Genomic DNA, 27978 nt, shown 5'->3' with positions numbered 1-27978 from the left:
TCTGGACCTGGTCCAACCTGCCCCAACCTGCCCAACAACACCACAACTACCACACTAGACCTGGTCCAACCTGCCCTAACCTGCCCAACAACACCACATCTACCACTCTGGACCTGGTCCAACCTGCCCTAACCTGCCCAACAACACCACAACTACCACTCTGGACCTGGTCCAACCTGCCCCAACCTGCCCAACAACACCACAACTACCACTCTGGACCTGGTCCAACCTGCCCCAACCTGCCCAACAACACCACAACTACCACACTAGACCTGGTCCAACCTGCCCTAACCTGCCCAACAACACCCAAACTACCACTCTGGACCTGGTCCAACCTGCCCCAACCTGCCCAACAACACCACAACTACCACTCTAGACCAGGACCAACCTGCGCTAACCTGCTTAACAACACCACAACTACCACTCTGGACCTGGTCCAACCTGCCCTAACCTGCCCTAACCAGCTCAACAACACCACAACTACCACTCTAGACCTGGTCCAACCTGCCATAACCTGCTTAACAACACCACAACTACCACTCTAGACCAGGACCAACCTGCCCTAACCTGCTTAACAACACCACAACTACCACTCTGGACCTGGTCCAACCTGCCCTAACCTGCCCTAACCAGCTCAACAACACCACAACTACCACTCTAGACCTGGTCCAACCTGCCCTAACCTGCTTAACAACACCACAACTACCACTCTGGACCTGGTCCAACCTGCCCTACCCTGCCCAACAACACCAAAACTACCACTCTGGACCTGGTACAATCTGCCCTAACCTGCCCAACAACACCACAACTACCACTCTGGACCTGGTCCAACCTGCCCTAACCTGCCCAACAACACCACAACTACCACTCTGGACCTGGTCCAACCTGCCCTAACCTGCCCAACAACACCACAACTACCACTCTGGACCTGGTCCAATCTGCCCTAACCTGCCCAACAACACCACAACTACCACTCTGGACCTGGTCCAATCTGCCCTAACCTGCCCAACAAAACCACAACTACCACTCTGGACCTGGTCCAACCTGCCCTAACCTGCCCAACAACACCACAACTACCACTCTAGACCTGGTCCAACCTGCCCTAACCTGCCCAACAACACCACAACTACCACTCTAGACCTGGACCAACCTGCCCTAACCTGCCCAACAACACCACAACTACCACTCTAGACCTGGACCAACCTGCCCTAACCTGCCCAAAAACACCACAACTACCACTCTGGACCTGGTCCAACCTGCCCTTACCTGCCCAACAACACCACAACTACCACTCTGGACCTGGTCCAACCTGCCCTAACCTGCCCAACAACACCACAACTACCACTCTGGACCTGGTCTAACCTGCCCTAACCTGCCCTAACCACCTCAACAACACCACAACTACCACTCTAGATCTGGTCCAACCTGACCTAACCTGCCCAACAACACCACAACTACCACTCTGGACCTGGTCCAACCTGCCCTAACCTGCCCAACAACACCACATCTACCACTCTGGACCTGGTCCAACCTGCCCTAACCTGCTTAACAACACCACAACTACCACTCTGGACCTACCCTAACCTGCCCTAACCTGCTTAACAACACCACATCTACCACTCTGGAGCTGGTCCAACCTGCCCTAACCTGCCCTAAGCAGCTCACCAACAACACAACTACCATTCTAGACCTGGTCCAACCTGCCCTAACCTGCCCAACAACACCACAACTACTACTCTGGACCTGGACCAACCTGCCCTAACCTGCCCAACAACACCACAACTACCACTCTGGACCTGGTCCAACCTGCCCTAACCTGCCCAACAACACCACAACTACCACTCTGGACCTGGTCCAACCTGCCCCAACCTGCCCTACCCTGCCCAACAACACCACGTCTACCACTCTGGACCTGGTCCAACCTGCCACAACCTGCCCTACCCTGCCCAACAACACCACGTCTACCACTCTGGACCTGGTTCAACCTGCCCAAACGTGCCCAACAACACCACAACTACCACTCTAGACCTGGTCCAACCTGCCCTAACCTGCCCAACAACACCACAACTACCACTCTAGACCTGGTCCAACCTGCCCTAACCTGCCCAACAACACCACAACTACCACTCTGGACCTGGTCCAACCTGCCCTAACCTGCTTAACAACACCACAACTACCACTCTGGACCTGGTCCAACCTGCCCAACAACACCACAACTACCACTCTAGACCTGGACCAACCTGCCCTAACCTACCCTAACCAGCTCAACAACACCACAACTACCACTCTAGACCTGGTCCAACCTGCCCTAACCTGCCCAACAACACCACAACTACCACTCTGGACCTGGTCCAACCTGCCCTAACCTGCTTAACAACACCACAACTACCACTCTGGACCTGGTCCAACCTGCCCTAACCTGCTTAACAACACCACAACTACCACTCTGGACCTGGTCCAACCTGCCCTAACCTGCTCAACAACACCACAACTACCACTCTGGACCTGGTCCAACCTGCCCTAACCTGCCCTAACCTGCCCAACAACACCACGTCTACCACTCTGGACCTGGTCCAACCTGCCCTAACCTGCCCGACAACACCACAACTACCACTCTGGACCTGGTCCAACCTGCCCTAACCTGCCCAACAACACCACAACTACCACTCTAGACCTGGTCCAACCTGCCCTAACCTGCCCAACAACACCACAACTACCACTCTAGACCTGGACCAACCTGCCCTAACTTGCCCAACAACACCTCAACTACCACTCTAGACCTGGACCAACCTGCCCTAACCTGCTCAACAACACCACAACTACCACTCTGGACCTGGTCCAACCTGCCCTAACCTGCCCAACAACACCACAACTACCACTCTGGACCTGGTCCAACCTGGTCCAACCTGCCCAACAACACCACAACTACCACTCTAGACCTGGACCAACCTGCCCTAACCTGCTCAACAACATCACAACTACCACTCTGGACCTGGTCCAACCTGCCCTAACCTGCCCAACAACACCACGTCTACCACTCTGGACCTGGTCCAACCTGGTCCAACCTGCCCAACATCCAAACAAAACCAGGACTCAGAACCACCACACCAGACCTGATTCAACAGTCCTCATATCCCCCAACAAAACCAGGACCCAGTACCCCCACAGCAGACGGGTCCAACAACCTTCCCCACACACTCCAACAACACCAGTTCTACCAATATAGAGCTGGACAAACCTACTCAAACATCCCCCAACAACACCAAAACTACGAGTCTGGACATGGGCCAGCCTCCACCACATCCCAACAAAACCAGAGCTCAGAACTACCACACTCTGGACCTGGGCCAGACTCCTCCAGACTAGCCTACAGCACCAGCCCAGTTCTGCTCAGAACACCATGGGTTGATCTGAATCAGGACTGAGTAAACATGAATCCTGATAATGCTATACAGTAAATCCGTTTTTATTATGGGAGATTACAGTCTAATGTGTGATTAGCAACAAATGACTAGGGTTTTTTATTGAGCCCTTCATAATCACAGTTTAGAAGATATAAATCAAATGCACTGTGCAATGACCATAATGACATGTCCAAACTGGTTTATAAAGGACATCGTTTAATTCAAATAGGAACATTCATTCATTAATGTGTTCAGTCATTCAGTCATTCATTCAGACAGTCATTCATTCTAGCAGAATCACCACAGTCAAACAGGCTCCCCAGAGTTCTTCAGATAACTGGAACTAAAAAGGTCAGCTCAAAACCAGACTTTAATGTTCTGTAATGGTATTATAATAGCATTATCCCCCTGAGCTGCTCAAATGATATGTTGCTGTTAGAGATCAGAGATAATGCCAATGTGGATTTAATACCCAAGAACAGATGAGGCCAATAACAGATGAGGCCACTATAGAACACTACAAAACATCTATAGAAACTGAAAACTAAATATAGATTGATAGATGGACAAATGTTGCTGGGTCCCCAAAAGGATTGGTTAAGTGGGGATTCTGTGTGTAAAGTTCTCCTACAGACTGTGTTTTTACTATGACATCCAACTGACATTTAGCTTTGGGCAGACCACAGGGCTATTTGGTCAGCTAGAATGAGTTATTTTAAGAGGTCATGATTGCTGTCACAGTTTTTCCTCAATATAGGCTTACTGTGACGCCTGCTCCCGCTCCCTTATCCCTGGCGCTCGAGGGCGCCAGGCTACCCATCTTTACACGCACCTGTCACCATCATTACGCGCAGCAGCGCTCATTGGACTCACTTGGACTCCTTCACGTGGTTGATTTCCCCTGTTTATCTGTTGGTTCCTCGGTGGTGTTCCCTGTGTCCGTCCAGACGCTGTTCCTGTTCTGTTTCATGTCCGTCCGTTATTAAACCTTCACTCCCTGTACCTGCTTCTCATCTCCTGCGTCGATCCTTTCACTTACATTATGTGCATGATTAAATAGGCATAACCTCCATTTACTATTAAAAAAAATAAGAATCATGGTATGGGAAGAAAACCTTACTGGGATTTGCATAGATTTGCATTTGAAATAGCCTTATGTTAATTTGCATGTCATTACGTTATGATTCACTCATTATTCAGAATCTGTGTTGTATAGGTTTACAGAACACAACAGTCCGTTACTCCCTGCAGTCAAACCAAGCCATTTGTATTAGTTCAGCTGCCACCGCAGCTACTTTCCCCACAAACGTATCCTGGTCATATCTGTCGACTTTGGCTCTAACTGTAGGTAATTCAAGCACAAAGAGCCCCTGAAAACGCTCTCTGAGCCAGTCTCAGTCTACTGTATTGTTGGAGTAGAGTAGACTCTGATCCTAGTGGTAGATGTTGGAGGTGAAGTGTGGCTCCAAACATGGGCTGAAATTTCCCATCACGAGAGAGAGAGAGAGAGAGAGAGAGAGAGAGAAAGGGGGGGGGGTGAGGGGGGGGGGGTGGATGAAGAGAAAGGCAGAGAGGGATGTCTGTCCATGCAATTTTTGTCTGTCTTAAATAGATTTGCATTTTAAATAGCCTGATGTCAATTTCATGTCATTACGTTATGATTCACCCATTATTCAGAATCTGTGTTGTATAGGTTTCCAGAACACAACAGTCCGTTACTCCCTGCAGTCAAACCAAGCCATTATGAGATGTGTGTTTTTATGTAATTTTTATTAGTTCAGCTGCCACCGCAGCTGCTTTCCCCACAAACGTATCCTGGTCGTATCTGTCGACTTTGACTGTAACTGTAGATAATTCAAGCACAAAGAGCCCTGAAAACGCTCTCTCAGCCAGTCGTAAATGTCATTCACGATCGGGCCGCAGAAAGGCTTTGATTTTCCCTGAAATGTGATTGCTCTGAAAGGCACAGCTAAAAGAGTCTCGTTTGGCCAGACTGTGGTTGGCAAGCATTTTGGGAATGTATTTTGGGACATTGTCAACCTGAGGTTACTGAAAAATATCTATCTTTAATCTGTGTGTAGGCCCATGTTCTGAATGGCTTGGTTATTTGGAATATATTCTCAGTCTGCTGTTGTATAGCTGGAGTAGAGTAGACTCTGAGCCTAGTGGTAGATGTTGGAGGTGAAGTGTTGATATTCCACATTTGCACCCTACTGTGGGCACATATCCCTTCTGTAGAAGGAGAGACAGTAGAGTGAGAGTGAGAGTGAGAGAGAGAGAGAGAGAGAGTGAGAGAGAGAGAGAGAGAGAGAGAGCGAGAGAGAGAGAGAGAGCGAGAGAGAGAGAGAGAGAGAGAGAGAGAGAGAGCGAGAGAGAGAGAGAGAGAAAGAGAGTGAGAGAGAGAGAGAGAGAGAGCGAGAGAGAGAGAGAGAGAGAGAGAGAGAGAGAGGGAGAGAGAGAGAGAGAGAGAGAGAGAGAGACAGAGAAAAAAAGGGGGATACTCTACCTAGTTAGTTGTACAACTGAATCCATTGAACTGATATGTGTCTTCTGTTTTCTTCTTCTTCCTCACTGCTGAAACCTATTCAGGCTTCTGTAACTCTTAGTTACTGTAAAAGGCAATGCACACTAGCTTGCTGATCATTTTGGCTAACATATTTGTGTTACTAAAGCGGCAAACTTAAAATGTGTACTTTACACCGTACACTATCACAGGTTGTTGAGTGGTTTGCAGCGTTTTTTATATGGTTGTTTACATGTTGCATTGATTTTGTCAAAGCCATTTGAGAATGCTAGGACAGGGACTCATGTCCCTGAAAACATGATTTGGCAACATAGGTTTATTCATGTCTGGGATTCCTGAGTGGCACAGCGGTCTAAGACACTGCCTCTCAGTGCTTGAGGTTCAAATCCAGGCTGTATCACAACCAGACGCGATTGGGAGTCCCATAGGGTGGCGCACAATTGGCCCAGCGTTGTCTGGGTTTGGCCAGTGTAGGCCGTCATTGTAAATAAGAATTTGTTCTTAACTGACTTGCCTAGTTAAATAAAGGTAAAAAAATGTCTCAGCCATAGCCTACGACCCTGCATCTATTGGACATTATCTTGCCCCTGTGCCTACCTTCACCTCCCTTCCCCGTGAGACACAAAGGTACACTTTGACAGGTACATGACAGCCTTCGACATCTCTGTGTGCCTGGCAGATATCTCAGCATGGATTTCGGACCTCAACCTCGACAAGACAGAGCTGCTTTTCCTTATGGGGAAGGCCTGCCACTCAAAGACCTCTCCACTCCACGGTGTCCCAGAGTACAAATAACCTTGTTGTGACACTGGACAACACCCTGTCATTCTCTACAAACAGCAAAGCAGTGATTCTTGCAGGTTCATGCTCTACAACTTCCATAGAGTACGACCCAACCTCACACAGGAAGTGCCGCAGCTCCTGATCCAGGCATTTGTCATCTCCCGTCTGGACTACCGGAACTCGCTGTTGGCTGGGCTCCCCGCTTGTGCCATCAAATCCCTGCAACATATCCAGAACGCTGCAGCCCACGTGGTGTTAAACTTTCCCAAGTTCTCCTATGTCACCCTGCTCCTCAGCACACTCCACTGGCTTCCAGTTGAAGCTCGCATCCATTACAAGACCATGGTACTTGCCTACGGAGCAGCAAGAGGACTTGCCCCTCCCTACCTTCAGGCTATGCTTCAGGTTATGCTCAAACCCTACAACCCAACCTGAGTACACCATTCTGCCACCTCTCATTTCTTAGCCCTTCCACCCCTATGGGAGGGCAGCTCCCACTTAGCCCAGTCCAAGCTCTTCTCTGTCCTGGCACCCCAATGGTGGAACCAGCTTTCCCCTGAAGCTAGGACAGCTGATTCCCTGCACATTTTCAAAAACATCTGAAACCCTACCTCTTCAAAGAGTATCTTAAATAATCCCAAAGCACCCCCCCCCCCCCCCCCCCCCCTAAAAAAAAAAAAAAGCATTTTGTGAACTGGCACTGGCACTTCACTCTTTTCCCTCTTGCTAGCTCTGACTTTGCTACTTTATTAAAGAAAAATGCACTTACTATTACGTAGTAGTTGTCCCACCTAGCTATCTTAAGATGAATGAACTAACTGTAAGTCACTCTGGATATGAGCATTGGCTACATGACAAAAATAAACAATGTAAATGATGACAGAACCTCTTTTCAATAGCTATCATACAGGGGAATGTCAAACCAGTGGTAATTGTGCATTCATATAGGGACATGGGGTACATATGTTTAATATGAATATAATAAGCATCCTGGTGTCAACAGAGCACTCTAGAAATATTGTTAATTAGATAAATAGCCTAAACTACCTGTAATTTACTGGATGGATGTAAGCTACTCGAACGGCAGATGGGTGTTATTGGACCAGAATGAATCTATTCAAAGCTTCCAATTCCCGCCCCCTTAAAACAGCGAACCTCCTATGCATACTAAAAAAAGTCCACCCACTTGGAGGCGCGCGGGAAGAGCCATGGGATGCCTCGAGAAATGGAATCTCCCATTTGAGCTACAAGTATTGGCTAGTCTATTTTGCAACCACTGATCGGGATATTAGACAGTAATCTGCGCAAAATCTGGTTGGATACATATAGCCTACCCCTGAGTCACTTTCTGTCATTAGGCTACTCTTACCTAACGTAGCAGGAGTAAAGGCTACTCCGAACAGCTCCATCACGGAGCGACTAAATGTGCCATTTGGCAAGTGTAGGCTATAGCACGTGCAGCTTGACTAGTGCATTTTGGAACTCAGATAGGGTGTGTGTGTGTGTGTTTTTATTACGCATGTACGCACTTGATATTGATGTGTAGACATCTTCGATTCAGATTCAACTATAGTTGCATCACATTGGTTACTTTAGACAAGACACCTATAGCTTCGTAAGGAAATAATAATCGTTTGAAATGCCATGCGTAATTGCATCCAAGCATCTAAACAGTTGTTATTTAAGCTACATAACAGGATTTTACTAAATATATTGGCGAATTCCAAAAAATGAAAACGCAGCAAGAACTTAATCATGTCCTGAATAGGTAATGCTTTGTAAAGAATATTTCGATAAATCTACAAAACACAGTTGATTAAGAAAGGCACACTCTTTCGACAAAAAAACCCGATCACTCACCTCTCTCTTCTCTCTCTTGCGTTGTCTTGCATATTTCTCACCCCCAGCCCTCGTTGCTGTGGCTTATTCACTTCGGTGTGTCACCCACGCATTGCTCCGACTCCATCTCCAGAAGGGGGGAAGGGGGGGGGGGCTGCTGGGTATATGCGTTTGTGACGAATCCCAGGGCTTCAAAGACTGAAACCAGGTCCAGCACCCGGACCGTAGACACACCGACAAGGACACTCCAAACTGGGATGAACGATGGATGCTGCCCAAACGCGCACACTGGAATCAAGACAACACACCAGGAGCTATCCTGATTTTACGCTTTCTTAGACCTTCACTTCACCTGGCGCCTGTTTCGATCGAAGCAAGCGAAATTGGAGAATAACTTGATTACAGGGCTTCTACAATAAATTGGGATTTAAAAATATAGATTTTGAGAGCATCTCTTCAGAAACAGGGGGACCTTTGAATTTGGATCGAAATACTGTTAAAATCTACTTGGACTGGATTTGTATTCATTTTACTCATAGGAACTTTGGAATAAAGCAGTTTTGAATTGCAGGTATTCACAGACTTGTTAATGTCATCAAAACATCTACATTAGGCTATAAATCGGCTACGCGCTCTTGAAATAATAAGTACAACGAACTTATTTTAATCAAGCTTGTGGAATTGTTGATTGTCTCTCGAAAGCATTGGAGCTTGGAACACGGAAGATATGCTTCAATGGAACTGTTCACTTTTTCAAGGTAAATATTAGTTTAATTTAATATATAGACACCTCAAAGTAACGAGTTATTGTTTCTTGCAACCGAATGTGCTATGTCAATAACATAGTGTTATATTAACCCGAAATGGGATCCTATGCTTCTCGCATCTTCCCTTCAGGCAATGTGTTTTTAAGAATGAAACATTTGTGTGTGATAACATATTTAGTGAATTTATTTCGCAATACCATGGTTTTAAGGTAATTCTCGTTGATGACAGACTCGCGGCAAAGCCGAGGCGCTGGTCGGCAGTTTCAGGCAGGCAAGGGAGAGAGAAAATATCCGTCACTCATCACATCAACTTCTTCTAAACCCACTGGGCATTGCTCTTCCTTCCGTTCTGGTCCCTCTCAATTCGATTACTATAAACTGTACAGCTTTGGAAATTGAGAATAGGGCCAGATGAATTCGCTCCGAGTAGCTTTTAGTGATCCCGTTGTGGATTTATGCAGTATCAACATGTCAAACAGACGCGCTCAGGGAATCACAGCGAGCCCTCGCGGCGGCGGCGGGCTCTAGTAGGCTAGTCGCTGTCCAAGGTACCTATCCACTATCTCCGAAAGACTGCATAGCAAAGTCACCACAACGAACATCTACTGTGATTTCTTGAGTTTTACCAAACCCTGGTATTTGTTTTTGATCAAATCAAATGGACCTTTCCGGGATACAAATATGGCAAATGTTTTATATGATTTTTGAGATGCGTTTGTTGTGCATATTGATTGTTTCTCTAGATTTCTGTTATTATCTGCCTTGTTTGTCTAGGGAAGGAATACCTCGAGGGCTTTTTTTTCCCTTATACCCGCGTTCCCTTGTCTCTGCGTTTGGAAGTAGCTGCATATCGATAGACATGTAGCTCTCCATGTCGTGAAAAATGCATTCTTTGACAACTCTACTCCACTTTTAAACTCTAAAATGTTTTTATTTACTCACAGGTTCAATAGTCCTTACTTAGTAGCACATTATTTATTATAACAATATAGGCTATCCTATCCCTGTATGCAGAATAAAATAACTTGCTAATGTTTTCCGTTATTGTTATTCAGCTTGTGTTGGTTTATGTGGCCATAACTTATAGCGACGTGGCTTGCAGTGAAAATGTGATACATTGTGATTCTACATGTTGGTAACGCAGTCATGCTCTCTCTGCTTTGCGTATCAGTAGTCACTGAACACTTTGGGGCGAGCGTGTGATGTGCAACTGAAGCTTCTGTATCAATACTGTGTTTCCCCTAGTCCTAAATAGCACTAATGGCCGGTATAAATAATACAACAATATCCTCCCCTATAGGGAAATACGTAGGATGATTTTAATATTTTCACCTAACCGCTTCTGGTGAAACTGCCCCCTATTTCCACCCCCTTGACTCACGTGAACGCTAAATGTCTCCGGACCAAGTCTCCCTCCCCTTGTGTAGGGCTAAATGAAGCGTTAACAGCAGAGTGATCGAAAAGACAGAGACGGGGAGAAGACTATTTGCAGGAGCCTATTCGGTTCAATGCGCTCCGTGCTTTACTGAAAGGATGTCTCTTTAAGAACAGAGCGAGAAAGGCAATTGAAGTGTGTGTGTGTGTGCGTGTGTGCGTGTGTGTGTGTGTGTGTGTGTGTGTGTGTGTGTGTGTGTGTGTGTGTGTGTATATATATATATATATATATGTGTGTGTGTGTGTGTATATGTGTGTGCGTGCGTGTGTGTTTGTGTGACATAAAATAGATCAGATCATAGGTTAAAGTGATTGAGACTAGGAACCTGAAAATATTTGCGAGTTAAACAGGAAGTTCCGTCTTCTTACCGTAGGGGGGAGTCTACAGACACTCAATCCACTCCGCGGGGAAATCGGGACTAGCGGAGCATTTCAGCGCCAGAAATTATTCCCGAGCACCGGGTGGGGTTTTTACGGGATCTCCTCGGTGAAACGGAGCGAGTTGTGTCTGTGTAAAGACGCGTGTAGCCTACCCCTGTTCCTCCCGTGTTTTAAATAGCAGTAAAGGTGTGAGATACTTCAACAGGAGAAGATCCACGATGCATGAGAGGCCCTGTTGAACAAAGCATTCATATTTCATACACGTTCCTATTATTTTTCAGTTGTAACAACATGGATTAAATCTGTGGGCTAGTAGTCTTGTAATGACACATCTTGATGCATATCCTTGCCTCACCATTCAACATTCTCTACATTATATTAGGACTACCACACCACTTTCAAGTACTTCAGGGATATCAGATAGTGTCTGGTCAAAGGCCTGTAAGAGTAGGACTGGCCACACAGACCCTGCAGCCATTGATATTAGTCTACTATGAGTATTTTAGAAGACACAGGGATTATAAATAGGCCTAGCCTCCACAGGAGCCTCCTGACTGGCAGGCAGGCAATCTTTGAGTCACGGACAGACCGGGCCGAGCAAGCACAGCACACAGGCCCTTTGAGAAGCAACCATGCATGTCTTTTAACCTAGAAGTCCTCCTTTGTTTTTGTATCTCGTATCCAAGCCGCACCTGCAAATACTATGGTCCCAACCTCTCCCTTCCCTTCTCCTCTTTTCACTCTCTTCTCCTCCCTCTCTTTTCCTCTCCTCCTCCCTCCATCACCTCTTAGCCTTACATAAACCTGGTGTGTCTCAACCTCAGTGCCACCACACGCAACCTGAAATGGAAAACACACGGTGGGATAGAGAAAAGAGAGGGAAGAAGAAACAGAGACATAGGGATTGAAATAGAGGAGAGACATGAGGGGAAGAAAGAGAAAGAGAGAGATAAAAGGTGGATTAAAGGCAAGCGAGATAGCGAGGGCCTGTAGAGAGAGTGTTTTTGATGGAGACAGGCATACCCATTCTGCTCTCTTTGTCTGACACACACACACACACACACACACACACACACACACACACACACACACACATACACACACACACACACACACACACACACACACACACACACACACACACACACACACACACACACACACACACACACACACACACACACACACACACACACACACACATATATACACACACACACACACACACAGAGAGATAGACACCCTAGAGAGAAACACAAATCTCGCTCCTCTTTAATGTTGGTGGTAATGGTTTAGTGACAGGACAGTGGAGAGTTCCATCGCCGCGAGTGTTTTACTCTTGGAGGTAACTGCCCAGATCCTGCCTGTCCATTGGCTCGCCTAATTAGTGTCTAAAATAGGGGCTAGGGTTGCTGGGTGATGAGGCCTAGCCAACATGCATCGTGAGGACGCAGGGCCAGGGAGGGGAACTCAGGGCGAGGCCAGGCAACAGTTACAAAGTCCACACGTTACACTATGAGACTGACCAACAACTGACCAGACTGATCATCATCTGCACATGTATCACTCCAGTATTAATGCTAAATTGTAATTATTTTTTGCCTCTATGGCCTATTTATTGCCTTCCTCCCTACTCTTCTACATTTGCACACACTACATAGATCATTTTATTTGTATTTTTTTTTGTGTTGTTGACTGTATGTTTGTTTATGTGTAACTCTGTGTTGTTGTTTTTGTCGCACTGCTTTGCTTTATCTTGGCCAGGTCGCAGTTGTAAATGAGAACTTGTTCTCAACTGGCCTACCTGGTTAAATAAAGGTGAAATAAAAAAAATTAAAACGAGGCTCACTAACTCTGACTGTCAACACAACATCACACAGAGTGATGATATCCATCCTTTGAAACAGACATGATTGTTTGTGTTTTCGTGTTTGGGCCTGTTGTGTGAAGCAGTCGTAAGGCTTTCTCATTAAACATTTACCCGTCTCTGACGCTAGCTCTCCATCACGCAAGGATAGAGTCTTCAGTTGGCACATCACTGGGCTTGTAGTGTGTTTTGGAGCAAATCATTCTATATATTGAAGCATTATGAGCTCAGAGGAAAAGAGAAGTAGCGTTGTTATAAACTGTATGCTAAGGAATGTTTTTGTTTTTAATGAATTGGATCTCACTTTCTCTTTCATGTTCTGCTACAGCTGATCAAACAGGCTCTGAACTACATGGCAGTAAGACATGGTATTGAATTAGTAGGAGTTATTTGGCCTGCTATGTTTTTTACTTGGTGTTTAATGGGGGTGAGAAGGGAATGAGGTAGAGAGAAACACCCTCACACCTCTTATATATGTGTGTGTGTGTGTGTGTGTGTGTGTGTGTGTGTGTGTGTGTGTGTGTGTGTGTGTGTGTGTGTGTGTGTGTGTGTGTGTGTGGAGGGAGAATCACCCTCACACCTTTCTGCTACTTCTGTCTGCATTTCTGGTGTGTTTTAATTACATTGGGACTCGTTTAAGATCAAGGGGGTCTGGTAAGACAAAGGACTGTGTGTGTTTGTGTGTGTGTGTGTGTGTGTGTGTGTGTGTGTGTTTGTGTGTGCGTGTGTGTGTGCGTGTGTGTCTTTGTGTATGTGTGTGTGTATCCATGCTGAATGTGCATATGTAATGAGTCCCTAAGACAGAATGTACACTTGAGCCATGCATCATTATATCCCTCCAATACAATGTGATGCTTTGTTAGAAAACCTTTTTTAGACTAAGTTTTAGACTACTGACAACAAGTTTGTGCATCTGTTAGGGGTTGCTGTGAGTGTGAGTCATTGTAATGTAAAATAAAATCAAGGTTAAAGTTGTAGCCTTGTTGCAACAGCCAGCAGGCATGTAGGCAGGAGTACAGGGTTTGAATGAGAGAAATGACACACAGAGACAGACACAGGCATGTTCTCTCTCTCTCTCTCTCTCTCTCTCTCTCTCTCTCTCTCTCTCTCTCTCTCTCTCTCTCTCTCTCTCTCTCTCTCTCTCTCTCTCTCTCTCTCTCTCTCTCTCTCTCTCTCTCTGTCTTTCTCTCTCTCTCTCTCTCTCTCTCTCTCTCTCTCTGTCGCTCTCTCTCTCTCTCTCTCTCTCTCTCTCGATCTCTCTCTCTCTCTCTCTCTCTCTCTCTCTCTCTCTCTCTCTCTCTCTCTCTCTCTCTCTCTCTCTCTCTCTCTCTCTCTCTCTCTCTCTCTCTCTCTCTCTCTCTCTCTCTCTCTCTCTCTCTCTCTCTCTCTCTCTCTCTCTCTCTCTCTCTCACACACACACACACACACACACACACACACACACACACACACACACACACACACACACACACACACACACACACACATACTGTACACAGATGCTCTGGCATAGAAATCACAGATGGCTGTCTTTCTGCTTCCTCCACAGTTTTATTTCAGGGGTTGTGACCTTCTGTTGGGGTAGAGAACAGCCCAGAATGTCACTTCTACTGGATAGGTTTTTTACATTCAGCTATCTGTATTTTAGCTTTATGTTGATGTGGACTGTTTAAGATTAATTTTGAATGCAACTTTTTCACAAATTGTGGTTATACAGGATATGTGGCTACTGTGTCTACATTAGAGGTACATTTCAATTTTAATTTCTGTTTACAAATTGCAATTCTGTTTGTTCATATTGGTTGTTGTTTTTTTCTGAAAAATAAATATTAATTATTCTTACTAGCTTTCATTTTGTTTGAAAACCCCAATAATAAAAGACAGGTTATTTATTGGATCCAATGATTTCTCCCCACTCTGTCTGTACACACCGTGATGAGAACAAGGCATGGTTGTGCTTTGATCTCGAGTCCCATAGATAATCATGTGTATCAGAGACCACATCTCAGTGAGTCTCCATTCAATCCCCTCTGATTCCTCTATGAGCTAGTTAGCCTAGCGTCAACACAAGAACTTATCAGAGTTACCTCTATTCTCCACTCTAATTGGTTGCCTGAGCAACATGGTATCATTAAAATCATTCAAATGCTGAAAGCTGTATCATTAGAAAAATGTCAAAATGCTGAAAGCTGTTGTACATAGGATCAAAGAATCTGTTTATATTTTTGGAAGTTGGCATCTAGTGTACTTCACTTTCATGTAGCAGAGAATTAATTTGTTAGTGGAGGATTCATTTGATAGTGGACTTGAAAGTGAGTAGGGTTGCAAAATTCCTGTAACTTTCAATAAATTCCCTGGTTTTCCCCACATGGTTTATTTGAGCTTGTACACATTCACAGCTGACAGCTGAATTACAGTATAGAGACAAAAGGAAAGAAAAATAAGATTTTAGGGGGAAATAAAGAGTTGATATAGATAAAAATTGAATTAGCATACATGTCTGATTGTGTGACATAGTATGTTATGAAGTTCTATGTCTTAATATTGATATTTATAATATATACAGAATATGCTATTTCTTGATAGGGCTGTCCTGAAGGTTGGGTGCTGTTTTTGTATGTTGCGTGTCATTTGGGCATCATACACTCTACATTAGTGAGGGGCACTGACAGCCACATGCATTGTCTTTGACCTTATTCTCTGTAGATCTTCTATATTCTATCCTGACAAAATATACAGTTTCAGTTTCAATGGACACAGTACTTTATCGATCCCCATAGTGGGAATCTGTTTGTTAATTTAATGTTGTCAATACGTAAGGCGCTGCTCTGCATGGTTTTACAGGCGACTGTTCTACGAGATGGGTATCATGCTGTGTAAATGTGCTTAGAAAACCCAATAATAAAAGACAGGCAATTGGAACCAATGATTTCTCCCCACTCTGTCTGTATACACCCTGATGAGAACAAGGCATGGTTGTGCTTTGATCTCGAGTCCCATAGAAAATCATCTGTATCAGAGACCACATCTCAGTGAGTCTCCATTCAATCCCCTCTGATTCCTCTATGAGCTAGTTCGCCTGGCGTCAACACAGGAACTTATCAGAGTTACCTCTATTCTCCACTCTAATTGGTTGCCTGAGCAACATGGTATCATTCAAATCATTCAAATGCTGAAAGCTGTATCATTAGAAAAATGTCAAAATGCTGAAAGCTGCTGTACATAGGATCAAATAATCTGGTTATCTTTTTGGAAGTTGGCATGGAGTCTACCTCACTTTCCTATAGCGGATGGTTGAAAGTGAGTATGGTTGCAAAATTCCTGGAACCGTCATTAAATCCTCTGGTTTTTTTCTTCAGAAATCCCAGATGGAGGTTTCCCGGTATGAGGAGGGAATAACCAGGAAGTCCGAAGTCCTCCGACCAGGATCTCTGGGAAACAGAATTTTTTGAAAGTTCCAGGAATTTTTTAACCCTAAAAGTGAGTGTTATTATAGGCTGCTGGTGTTTTAATCTTGTCCATATTGGAATTCTAACACTGAGTGGTAGCACTCAGAATCACACTTAATTCCACATGTTGCAACAGAAAAGAGAAGATAAGGATGTAGTAAGGTTTATTTGAGCTTGTACACATTCACAGCTGAAAGCTGAATTACAGTACCCACTCAAAAGGAAAGAACAAAAATAAGATTTTAGGGGGAAACAAAGAGTTGATATAGATACATATTGAATTAGCATAAATGTCTGATCGTGTGACATAGTATGTTATGATGCTCCATGTCTGAATACTGATGTAAATAAGGTATTTCCATTTTTTACTTGTAAAACTTTGGCAATTATTTTTTTTTAAACAGTTTTCGCTTTGTCATTATGGGGTAATGTGTGTAGATCGATGAGGGGAAACCTTTATTTAATACATTTTAGAATGAGGCTGTAACGTAACAAAATGTGGAAAAAGTCAAGGCGTCTGAATACTTTCCAAATGCACTGATTTAATATATATGTATGTGTGTGTGTGTGTGTGTGTGTGTGTGTGTGTGTGTGTGTGTGTGTGTGTGTGTGTGTGTGTGTGTGTGTGTGTGTGTGTGTGTGTGTGTGTGTGTGTGTGTGTGGCTGTCAGTGCCCCTTTGACCTTAATCTCTGTAGATCTTCTATATTCTATCCTGACAAAATATACAGTTTCAGTTTCAATGGACACAGTACTTTATCGATCCCCATAGTGGGAATCTGTTTGTTAATTTAATGTTGTCAATACGTAAGGTTAATGTTGTCAATATGTAAGGCGCTGCTCTGCATGGTTTTACAGGCGACTGTTCTACGAGATGGGTATCATGCTGTGTAAATATGCTCTGCTTAGAAAAATCAGATGCTTAGCTGCTATTGTTGCGTCTGGTCTGTATAATCTGGAGTATGCACTGTTGGATAATCACAGCCGGGTTTTTATTTTCCTTCTACATGTGTTTATGCAAGTTTATGCAGGCAACATTGAAAGTCCTGCAGTAATCTCCCTATAATTATAGACCCATGCATCTCCCATCCCCACTCTCCTATTCTAGAGTTTCCGAACAGATGTTAGCTAGTGCTCAGCTGCGGAAGGATTGTCATTATCATAAAAAAAGGCATAAAAAGCAGTCCCAACCAAACGGCCATATCGGATCCAGAGTACATCTGTTAGTCATTTGTCTTCTAATAGTTAATATGTTTACTACATACTGCATTTGTCTTCCAGTGGTTAATATGTTTACTACATACTGCATTTGTCTTCCAGTGGTTAATATGTTTACTACACACTGCATTTGTATTCCAGTAGTTAATATGTTTACTACATACTGCGTTTGTCTTCCATTAGTTAATATGTTTACTACATACTGCATTTGTCTTCCATTAGTTAATATGTTTACTACATACTGCATTTGTCTTCCAGTGGTTAATATGTTTACTACATACTGCATTTGTCTTCCATTAGTTAATATGTTTACTACATACTGCATTTGTCTTCCAGTGGTTAATATGTTTACTACATACTGCATTTGTCTTCCATTAGTTAATATGTTTACTACATACTGCATTTGTCTTCCAGTGGTTAATATGTTTACTACATACTGCATTTGTCTTCCAGTGGTTAATATGTTTACTACATAGTGCATTTGTCTTCCATTAGTTAATATTACTACACACTGCGTTTGTCTTCCAGTAGTTAATATGTTTACTACATACTGCATTTGTCTTCCAGTGGTTAATATGTTTACTACATACTGCATTTGTCTTCCATTAGTTAATATTACTACATACTGCATTTGTCTTCCATTAGTTAATATTACTACATACTGCATTTGTCTTCCAGTAGTTAATATGTTTACTACATACTGCATTTGTCTTCCAGTGGTTAATATGTTTACTACATACTGCATTTGTCTTCCATTAGTTAATATTACTACATACTGCGTTTGTCTTCCATTAGTTAATATGTTTACTACATACTGCGTTTGTCTTCCATTAGTTAATATGTTTACTACATACTGCGTTTGTCTTCCATTAGTTAATATGTTTACTACATACTGCATTTGTCTTCTATTAGTTAATATGTTTACTACATACTGCATTTGTCTTCCAGTGGTTAATATTACTACACACTGCGTTTGTCTTCCAGTAGTTAATATGTTTACTACATACTGCATTTGTCTTCCAGTGGTTAATATGTTTACTACATACTGCATTTGTCTTCCATTAGTTAATATTACTACATACTGCATTTGTCTTCCAGTGGTTAATATGTTTACTACATACTGCATTTGTCTTCCATTAGTTAATATTACTACATACTGCGTTTGTCTTCCATTAGTTAATATGTTTACTACATACTGCGTTTGTCTTCCATTAGTTAATATGTTTACTACATACTGCGTTTGTCTTCCATTAGTTAATATGTTTACTACATACTGAATTTGTCTTCTATTAGTTAATATGTTTACTACATACTGCGTTTGTCTTCCAGTAGTTAATATGTTTACTACATACTGCATTTGTCTACCATTAGTTAATATTACTACATACTGCATTTGTCTTCCATTAGTTACTATGTTTACTACACACTGCATTTGTCTTCCACTAGTTAATATGTTTACTACATACTGCATTTGTCTTCCATTAGTTAATATGTTTACTACATACTGCATTTGTCGTCCATTAGTTAATATGTTTACTACATACTGCATTTGTCTTCCATTAGTTAATATGTTTACTACATACTGCATTTGTCTTCCATTAGTTAATATGTTTACTACATACTGCATTTGTCTTCCACTAGTTAATATGTTTACTACATACTGCATTTGTCTTCCATTAGTTAATATGTTTACTACATACTGCATTTGTCTTCCATTAGTTAATATGTTTACTACATACTGCGTTTGTCTTCCACTAGTTAATATGTTTACTACATACTGCATTTGTCTTCCAGTAGTTAATATGTTTACTACATACTGCGTTTGTCTTCCATTAGTTAATATTACTACATACTTCATTTGTCTTCCAGTAGTTAATATTACTACTTACTGCATTTGTCTTCCATTAGTTATTATGTTTACTACATACTGCGTTTGTCTTCCAGTGGTTAATATGTTTACTACACACTGCATTTGTATTCCAGTAGTTAATATGTTTACTACATACTGCGTTTGTCTTCCATTAGTTAATATGTTTACTACATACTGCATTTGTCTTCCATTAGTTAATATGTTTACTACATACTGCATTTGTCTTCCAGTGGTTAATATGTTTACTACATACTGCATTTGTCTTCCATTAGTTAATATGTTTACTACATACTGCATTTGTCTTCCAGTGGTTAATATGTTTACTACATACTGCATTTGTCTTCCATTAGTTAATATGTTTACTACATACTGCATTTGTCTTCCAGTGGTTAATATGTTTACTACATACTGCATTTGTCTTCCAGTGGTTAATATGTTTACTACATAGTGCATTTGTCTTCCATTAGTTAATATTACTACACACTGCGTTTGTCTTCCAGTAGTTAATATGTTTACTACATACTGCATTTGTCTTCCAGTGGTTAATATGTTTACTACATACTGCATTTGTCTTCCATTAGTTAATATTACTACATACTGCATTTGTCTTCCATTAGTTAATATTACTACATACTGCATTTGTCTTCCAGTAGTTAATATGTTTACTACATACTGCATTTGTCTTCCAGTGGTTAATATGTTTACTACATACTGCATTTGTCTTCCATTAGTTAATATTACTACATACTGCGTTTGTCTTCCATTAGTTAATATGTTTACTACATACTGCGTTTGTCTTCCATTAGTTAATATGTTTACTACATACTGCGTTTGTCTTCCATTAGTTAATATGTTTACTACATACTGCATTTGTCTTCTATTAGTTAATATGTTTACTACATACTGCATTTGTCTTCCAGTGGTTAATATTACTACACACTGCGTTTGTCTTCCAGTAGTTAATATGTTTACTACATACTGCATTTGTCTTCCAGTGGTTAATATGTTTACTACATACTGCATTTGTCTTCCATTAGTTAATATTACTACATACTGCATTTGTCTTCCAGTGGTTAATATGTTTACTACATACTGCATTTGTCTTCCATTAGTTAATATTACTACATACTGCGTTTGTCTTCCATTAGTTAATATGTTTACTACATACTGCGTTTGTCTTCCATTAGTTAATATGTTTACTACATACTGCGTTTGTCTTCCATTAGTTAATATGTTTACTACATACTGAATTTGTCTTCTATTAGTTAATATGTTTACTACATACTGCGTTTGTCTTCCAGTAGTTAATATGTTTACTACATACTGCATTTGTCTACCATTAGTTAATATTACTACATACTGCATTTGTCTTCCATTAGTTACTATGTTTACTACACACTGCATTTGTCTTCCACTAGTTAATATGTTTACTACATACTGCATTTGTCTTCCATTAGTTAATATGTTTACTACATACTGCATTTGTCGTCCATTAGTTAATATGTTTACTACATACTGCATTTGTCTTCCATTAGTTAATATGTTTACTACATACTGCATTTGTCTTCCATTAGTTAATATGTTTACTACATACTGCGTTTGTCTTCCACTAGTTAATATGTTTACTACATACTGCATTTGTCTTCCATTAGTTAATATGTTTACTACATACTGCATTTGTCTTCCATTAGTTAATATGTTTACTACATACTGCGTTTGTCTTCCACTAGTTAATATGTTTACTACATACTGCATTTGTCTTCCAGTAGTTAATATGTTTACTACATACTGCGTTTGTCTTCCATTAGTTAATATTACTACATACTTCATTTGTCTTCCAGTAGTTAATATTACTACTTACTGCATTTGTCTTCCATTAGTTATTATGTTTACTACATACTGCGTTTGTCTTCCATTAGTTATTATGTTTACTACATACTGCGTTTGTCTTCCATTAGTTAATATGTTTACTACATACTGCATTTGTCTTCCATTAGTTAATATTACTGCATACTGCATTTGTCTTCCATTAGGTAATATGTTTACTACATACTGCATTTGTCTTCCATTAGTTAATATGTTTACTACATACTGCATTTGTCTTCCAGTAGTTAATATTACTACTTACTGCATTTGTCTTCCATTAGTTATTATGTTTACTACATACTGCATTTGTCTTCCATTAGTTAATATGTTTACTACATACTGCATTTGTCTTCCAGTAGTTAATATTACTACATACTGCATTTGTCTTCCATTAGTTAATAAGTTTACTACATACTGCGTTTGTCTTCCAGTAGTTAATATGTTTACTACATACTGCATTTGTCTTCCATTAGTTAATATGTTTACTACATACTGCATTTGTCTTCCAGTAGTTAATATTACTACATACTGCGTTTGTCTTCCATTAGTTAATATGTTCACTACATACTGCGTTTGTCTTCCATTAGTTAATATGTTTACTACATACTGCATTTGTCTTCCATTAGTTAATATTACTACATACTGCATTTGTCTTCCATTAGTTAATATGTTTACTACATACTGCATTTGTCTTCCAGTGGTTAATATGTTTACTACATACTGCATTTGTCTTCCAGTGGTTAATATGTTTACTACATACTGCGTTTATCTTCCATTAGTTAATATTACTACACACTGCGTTTGTCTTCCAGTAGTTAATATGTTTACTACATACTGCGTTTGTCTTCCATTAGTTAATATGTTTACTACATACTGCATTTGTCTTCTATTAGTTAATATGTTTACTACATACTGCATTTGTCTTCCAGTAGTTAATATGTTTACTACATACTGCGTTTGTCTTCCATTAGTTAATATGTTTACTACATACTGCATTTGTCTTCTATAAGTTAATATGTTTACTACATACTGCGTTTGTCTTCCAGTAGTTAATATGTTTACTACATACTGCATTTGTCTTCCAGTAGTTAATATTACTACATACTGCATTTGTCTTCCATTAGTTAATAAGTTTACTACATACTGCGTTTGTCTTCCATTAGTTAATATGTTTACTACATACTGCATTTGTCTTCCATTAGTTAATATTACTACATACTGCGTTTGTCTTCCATTAGTTAATATGTTTACTACATACTGCGTTTGTCTTCCATTAGTTAATATGTTTACTACATACTGCATTTGTCTTCCATTAGTTAATATTACTACATACTGCATTTGTCTTCCATTAGTTAATATGTTTACTACATACTGCATTTGTCTTCCAGTGGTTAATATGTTTACTACATACTGCATTTGTCTTCCAGTGGTTAATATGTTTACTACATACTGCATTTGTCTTCCATTAGTTAATATTACTACACACTGCGTTTGTCTTCCAGTAGTTAATATGTTTACTACATACTGCATTTGTCTTCCAGTGGTTAATATGTTTACTACATACTGCATTTGTCTTCCATTAGTTAATATTACTACATACTGCGTTTGTCTTCCATTAGTTAATATGTTTACTACATACTGCGTTTGTCTTCCATTAGTTAATATGTTTACTACATACTGCATTTGTCTTCCATTAGTTAATATGTTTACTACATACTGCATTTGTCTTCTATTAGTTAATATGTTTACTACATACTGCGTTTGTCTTCCAGTAGTTAATATGTTTACTACATACTGCATTTGTCTTCCATTAGTTAATATTACTACATACTGCATTTGTCTTCCATTAGTTAATATGTTTACTACACACTGCATTTGTCTTCCACTAGTTAATATGTTTACTGCATACTGCATTTGTCTTGCATTAGTTAATATGTTTACTACATACTGCATTTGTCTTCCATTAGTTAATATGTTTACTACATACTGCATTTGTCTTCCATTAGTTAATATGTTTACTACATACTGCATTTGTCTTCCATTAGTTAATATGTTTACTACATACTGCGTTTGTCTTCCACTAGTTAATATGTTTACTACATACTGCATTTGTCTTCCATTAGTTAATATGTTTACTACATACTGCATTTGTCTTCCATTAGTTAATATGTTTACTACATACTGCGTTTGTCTTCCACTAGTTAATATGTTTACTACATACTGCATTTGTCTTCCAGTAGTTAATATGTTTACTACATACTGCGTTTGTCTTCCATTAATTAAATGTTTACTACATACTGCATTTGTCTTCTATTAGTTAATATGTTTACTACATACTGCATTTGTCTTCCAGTAGTTAATATGTTTACTACATACTGCGTTTGTCTTCCATTGGTTAATATGTTTACTACATACTGCATTTGTCTTCTATTAGTTAATATGTTTACTACATACTGCGTTTGTCTTCCAGTAGTTAATATGTTTACTACATACTGCATTTGTCTTCCATTAGTTAATATTACTACATACTGCATTTGTCTTCCATTAGTTAATATGTTTACTACACACTGCATTTGTCTTCCACTAGTTAATATGTTTACTACATACTGCATTTGTCTTCCATTAGTTAATATGTTTACTACATACTGCATTTGTCTTCCATTAGTTAATATGTTTACTACATACTGCATTTGTCTTCCATTAGTTAATACGTTTACTACATACTGCATTTGTCTTCCATTAGTTAATATGTTTACTACATACTGCGTTTGTCTTCCACTAGTTAATATGTTTACTACATACTGCATTTGTCTTCCATTAGTTAATATGTTTACTACATACTGCATTTGTCTTCCATTAGTTAATATGTTTACTACATACTGCGTTTGTCTTCCACTAGTTAATATGTTTACTACATACTGCATTTGTCTTCCAGTAGTTAATATGTTTACTACATACTGCGTTTGTCTTCCATTAGTTAATATGTTTACTACATACTGCATTTGTCTTCTATTAGTTAATATGTTTACTACATACTGCATTTGTCTTCCAGTAGTTAATATGTTTACTACATACTGCGTTTGTCTTCCATTAGTTAATATTACTACATACTGCATTTGTCTTCCAGTAGTTAATATTACTACTTACTGCATTTGTCTTCCATTAGTTATTATGTTTACTACATACTGCGTTTGTCTTCCATTAGTTATTATGTTTACTACATACTGCGTTTGTCTTCCATTAGTTAATATGTTTACTACATACTGCATTTGTCTTCCAGTGGTTAATATGTTTACTACATACTGCATTTGTCTTCCAGTGGTTAATATGTTTACTACATACTGCATTTGTCTTCCATTAGTTAATATTACTACACACTGCGTTTGTCTTCCAGTAGTTAATATGTTTACTACATACTGCATTTGTCTTCCATTAGTTAATATTACTACATACTGCGTTTGTCTTCCATTAGTTAATATGTTTACTCCATACTGCGTTTGTCTTCCATTAGTTATTATGTTTACTACATACTGCGTTTGTCTTCCATTAGTTAATATGTTTACTACATACTGCATTTGTCTTCTATTAGTTAATATGTTTACTACATACTGCGTTTGTCTTCCAGTAGTTAATATGTTTACTACATACTGCATTTGTCTTCCATTAGTTAATATTACTACATACTGCATTTGTCTTCCATTAGTTAATATGTTTACTACACACTGCATTTGTCTTCCACTAGTTAATATGTTTACTGCATACTGCATTTGTCTTCCATTAGTTAATATGTTTACTACATACTGCATTTGTCTTCCATTAGTTAATATGTTTACTACATACTGCATTTGTCTTCCATTAGTTAATATGTTTACTACATACTGCGTTTGTCTCCCACTAGTTAATATGTTTACTACATACTGCATTTGTCTTCCATTAGTTAATATGTTTACTACATACTGCATTTGTCTTCCATTAGTTAATATGTTTACTACATACTGCGTTTGTCTTCCACTAGTTAATATGTTTACTACATACTGCATTTGTCTTCCAGTAGTTAATATGTTTACTACATACTGCGTTTGTCTTCCATTAGTTAATATGTTTACTACATACTGCATTTGTCTTCTATTAGTTAATATGTTTACTACATACTGCATTTGTCTTCCATTAGTTAATATGTTTACTACATACTGCGTTTGTCTTCCATTAGTTAATATGTTTACTACATACTGCATTTGTCTTCGATTAGTTAATATGTTTACTACATACTGCGTTTGTCTTCCAGTAGTTAATATGTTTACTACATACTGCATTTGTCTTCCATTAGTTAATATGTTTACTACATACTGCATTTGTCTTCCATTAGTTAATATTACTACATACTGCATTTGTCTTCCAGTAGTTAATATGTTTACTACATACTGCATTTGTCTTCCAGTGGTTAATATGTTTACTACATACTGCATTTGTCTTCCAGTGGTTAATATGTTTACTACATACTGCATTTGTCTTCCAGTGGTTAATATGTTTACTACATACTGCATTTGTCTTCCACTAGTTAATATGTTTACTACATACTGCATTTGTCTTCCATTAGTTAATATGTTTACTACATACTGCATTTGTCTTCCATTAGTTAATATGTTTACTACATACTGCGTTTGTCTTCCACTAGTTAATATGTTTACTACATACTGCATTTGTCTTCCAGTAGTTAATATGTTTACTACATACTGCGTTTGTCTTCCATTAGTTAATATGTTTACTACATACTGCATTTGTCTTCTATTAGTTAATATGTTTACTACATACTGCATTTGTCTTCCATTAGTTAATATGTTTACTACATACTGCGTTTGTCTTCCATTAGTTAATATGTTTACTACATACTGCATTTGTCTTCGATTAGTTAATATGTTTACTACATACTGCGTTTGTCTTCCAGTAGTTAATATGTTTACTACATACTGCATTTGTCTTCCATTAGTTAATATGTTTACTACATACTGCATTTGTCTTCCATTAGTTAATATTACTACATACTGCATTTGTCTTCCAGTAGTTAATATGTTTACTACATACTGCATTTGTCTTCCAGTGGTTAATATGTTTACTACATACTGCATTTGTCTTCCAGTGGTTAATATGTTTACTACATACTGCATTTGTCTTCCATTAGTTAATATTACTACACACTGCGTTTGTCTTCCAGTAGTTAATATGTTTACTACATACTGCATTTGTCTTCCAGTGGTTAATATGTTTACTACATACTGCATTTGTCTTCCATTAGTTAATATTACCACATACTGCGTTTGTCTTCCATTAGTTAATATGTTTACTACATACTGCGTTTGTCTTCCATTAGTTAATATGTTTACTACATACTGCATTTGTCTTCCATTAGTTAATATGTTTACTACATACTGCATTTGTCTTCTATTAGTTAATATGTTTACTACATACTGCGTTTGTCTTCCAGTAGTTAATATGTTTACTACATACTGCATTTGTCTTCCATTAGTTAATTTTACTACATACTGCATTTGTCTTCCATTAGTTAATATGTTTACTACACACTGCATTTGTCTTCCACTAGTTAATATGTTTACTGCATACTGCATTTGTCTTCCATTAGTTAATATGTTTACTACATACTGCATTTGTCTTCCATTAGTTAATATGTTTACTACATACTGCATTTGTCTTCCATTAGTTAATATGTTTACTACATACTGCATTTGTTTTCCATTAGTTAATATGTTTACTACATACTGCGTTTGTCTTCCACTAGTTAATATGTTTACTACATACTGCATTTGTCTTCCATTAGTTAATATGTTTACTACATACTGCATTTGTCTTCCATTAGTTAATATGTTTACTACATACTGCGTTTGTCTTCCACTAGTTAATATGTTTACTACATACTGCATTTGTCTTTCAGTAGTTAATATGTTTACTACATACTGCGTTTGTCTTCCATTAGTTAATATGTTTACTACATACTGCATTTGTCTTCTATTAGTTAATATGTTTAATACATACTGCATTTGTCTTCCAGTAGTTAATATGTTTACTACATACTGCGTTTGTCTTCCATTAGTTAATATGTTTACTACCTACTGCATTTGTCTTCTATTAGTTAATATGTTTACTACATACTGCGTTTGTCTTCCAGTAGTTAATATGTTTACTACATACTGCATTTGTCTTCCATTAGTTAATATTACTACATACTGCATTTGTCTTCCATTAGTTAATATGTTTACTACACACTGCATTTGTCTTCCACTAGTTAATATGTTTACTACATACTGCATTTGTCTTCCATTAGTTAATATGTTTACTACATACTGCATTTGTCTTCCATTAGTTAATATGTTTACTACATACTGCATTTGTCTTCCATTAGTTAATATGTTTACTACATACTGCATTTGTCTTCCATTAGTTAATATGTTTACTACATACTGCGTTTGTCTTCCACTAGTTAATATGTTTACTACATACTGCATTTGTCTTCCATTAGTTAATATGTTTACTACATACTGCATTTGTCTTCCATTAGTTAATAT

General features: G+C 39.4%; 2 protein-coding genes across 9 annotated transcripts in view; one reads left to right on the top strand and one right to left on the bottom strand.

Annotated features, from left to right (window-relative positions):
* The window catches only part of tsnare1 (T-SNARE Domain Containing 1), a 188419-nt gene extending 179581 nt beyond the window's left edge, over positions 1-8838 (bottom strand). The window contains exon 1 of the mRNA XM_090193776.1: positions 8572-8838. Coding sequence (XP_090049902.1) covers positions 8572-8603 — 32 coding nt within the window. The 5' untranslated portion in view covers positions 8604-8838. The remainder of the gene's footprint in view (positions 1-8571) is intronic.
* Positions 8839-8866: 28 nt separating this feature from the next.
* The window catches only part of LOC110539098 (adhesion G protein-coupled receptor B1), a 111370-nt gene continuing 92258 nt past the window's right edge, over positions 8867-27978 (top strand). For all 8 annotated transcript variants that reach the window (XM_090193768.1, XM_090193759.1, XM_090193748.1 and 5 more), the window contains exon 1: positions 8867-9308. The gene's annotated coding sequence lies outside the window, so the exon portion shown is untranslated. The remainder of the gene's footprint in view (positions 9309-27978) is intronic.

This window comes from Oncorhynchus mykiss, chromosome 2 (genome assembly GCF_057628025.1).
Source record: "Oncorhynchus mykiss isolate SJ-2025 chromosome 2, ASM5762802v1, whole genome shotgun sequence".
In the NCBI taxonomy this organism is placed as follows: domain Eukaryota; kingdom Metazoa; phylum Chordata; class Actinopteri; order Salmoniformes; family Salmonidae; genus Oncorhynchus; species Oncorhynchus mykiss.
Note: the sequence above shows the minus strand (reverse complement) of the source record. Positions and strands in the feature narration are given on the sequence as shown.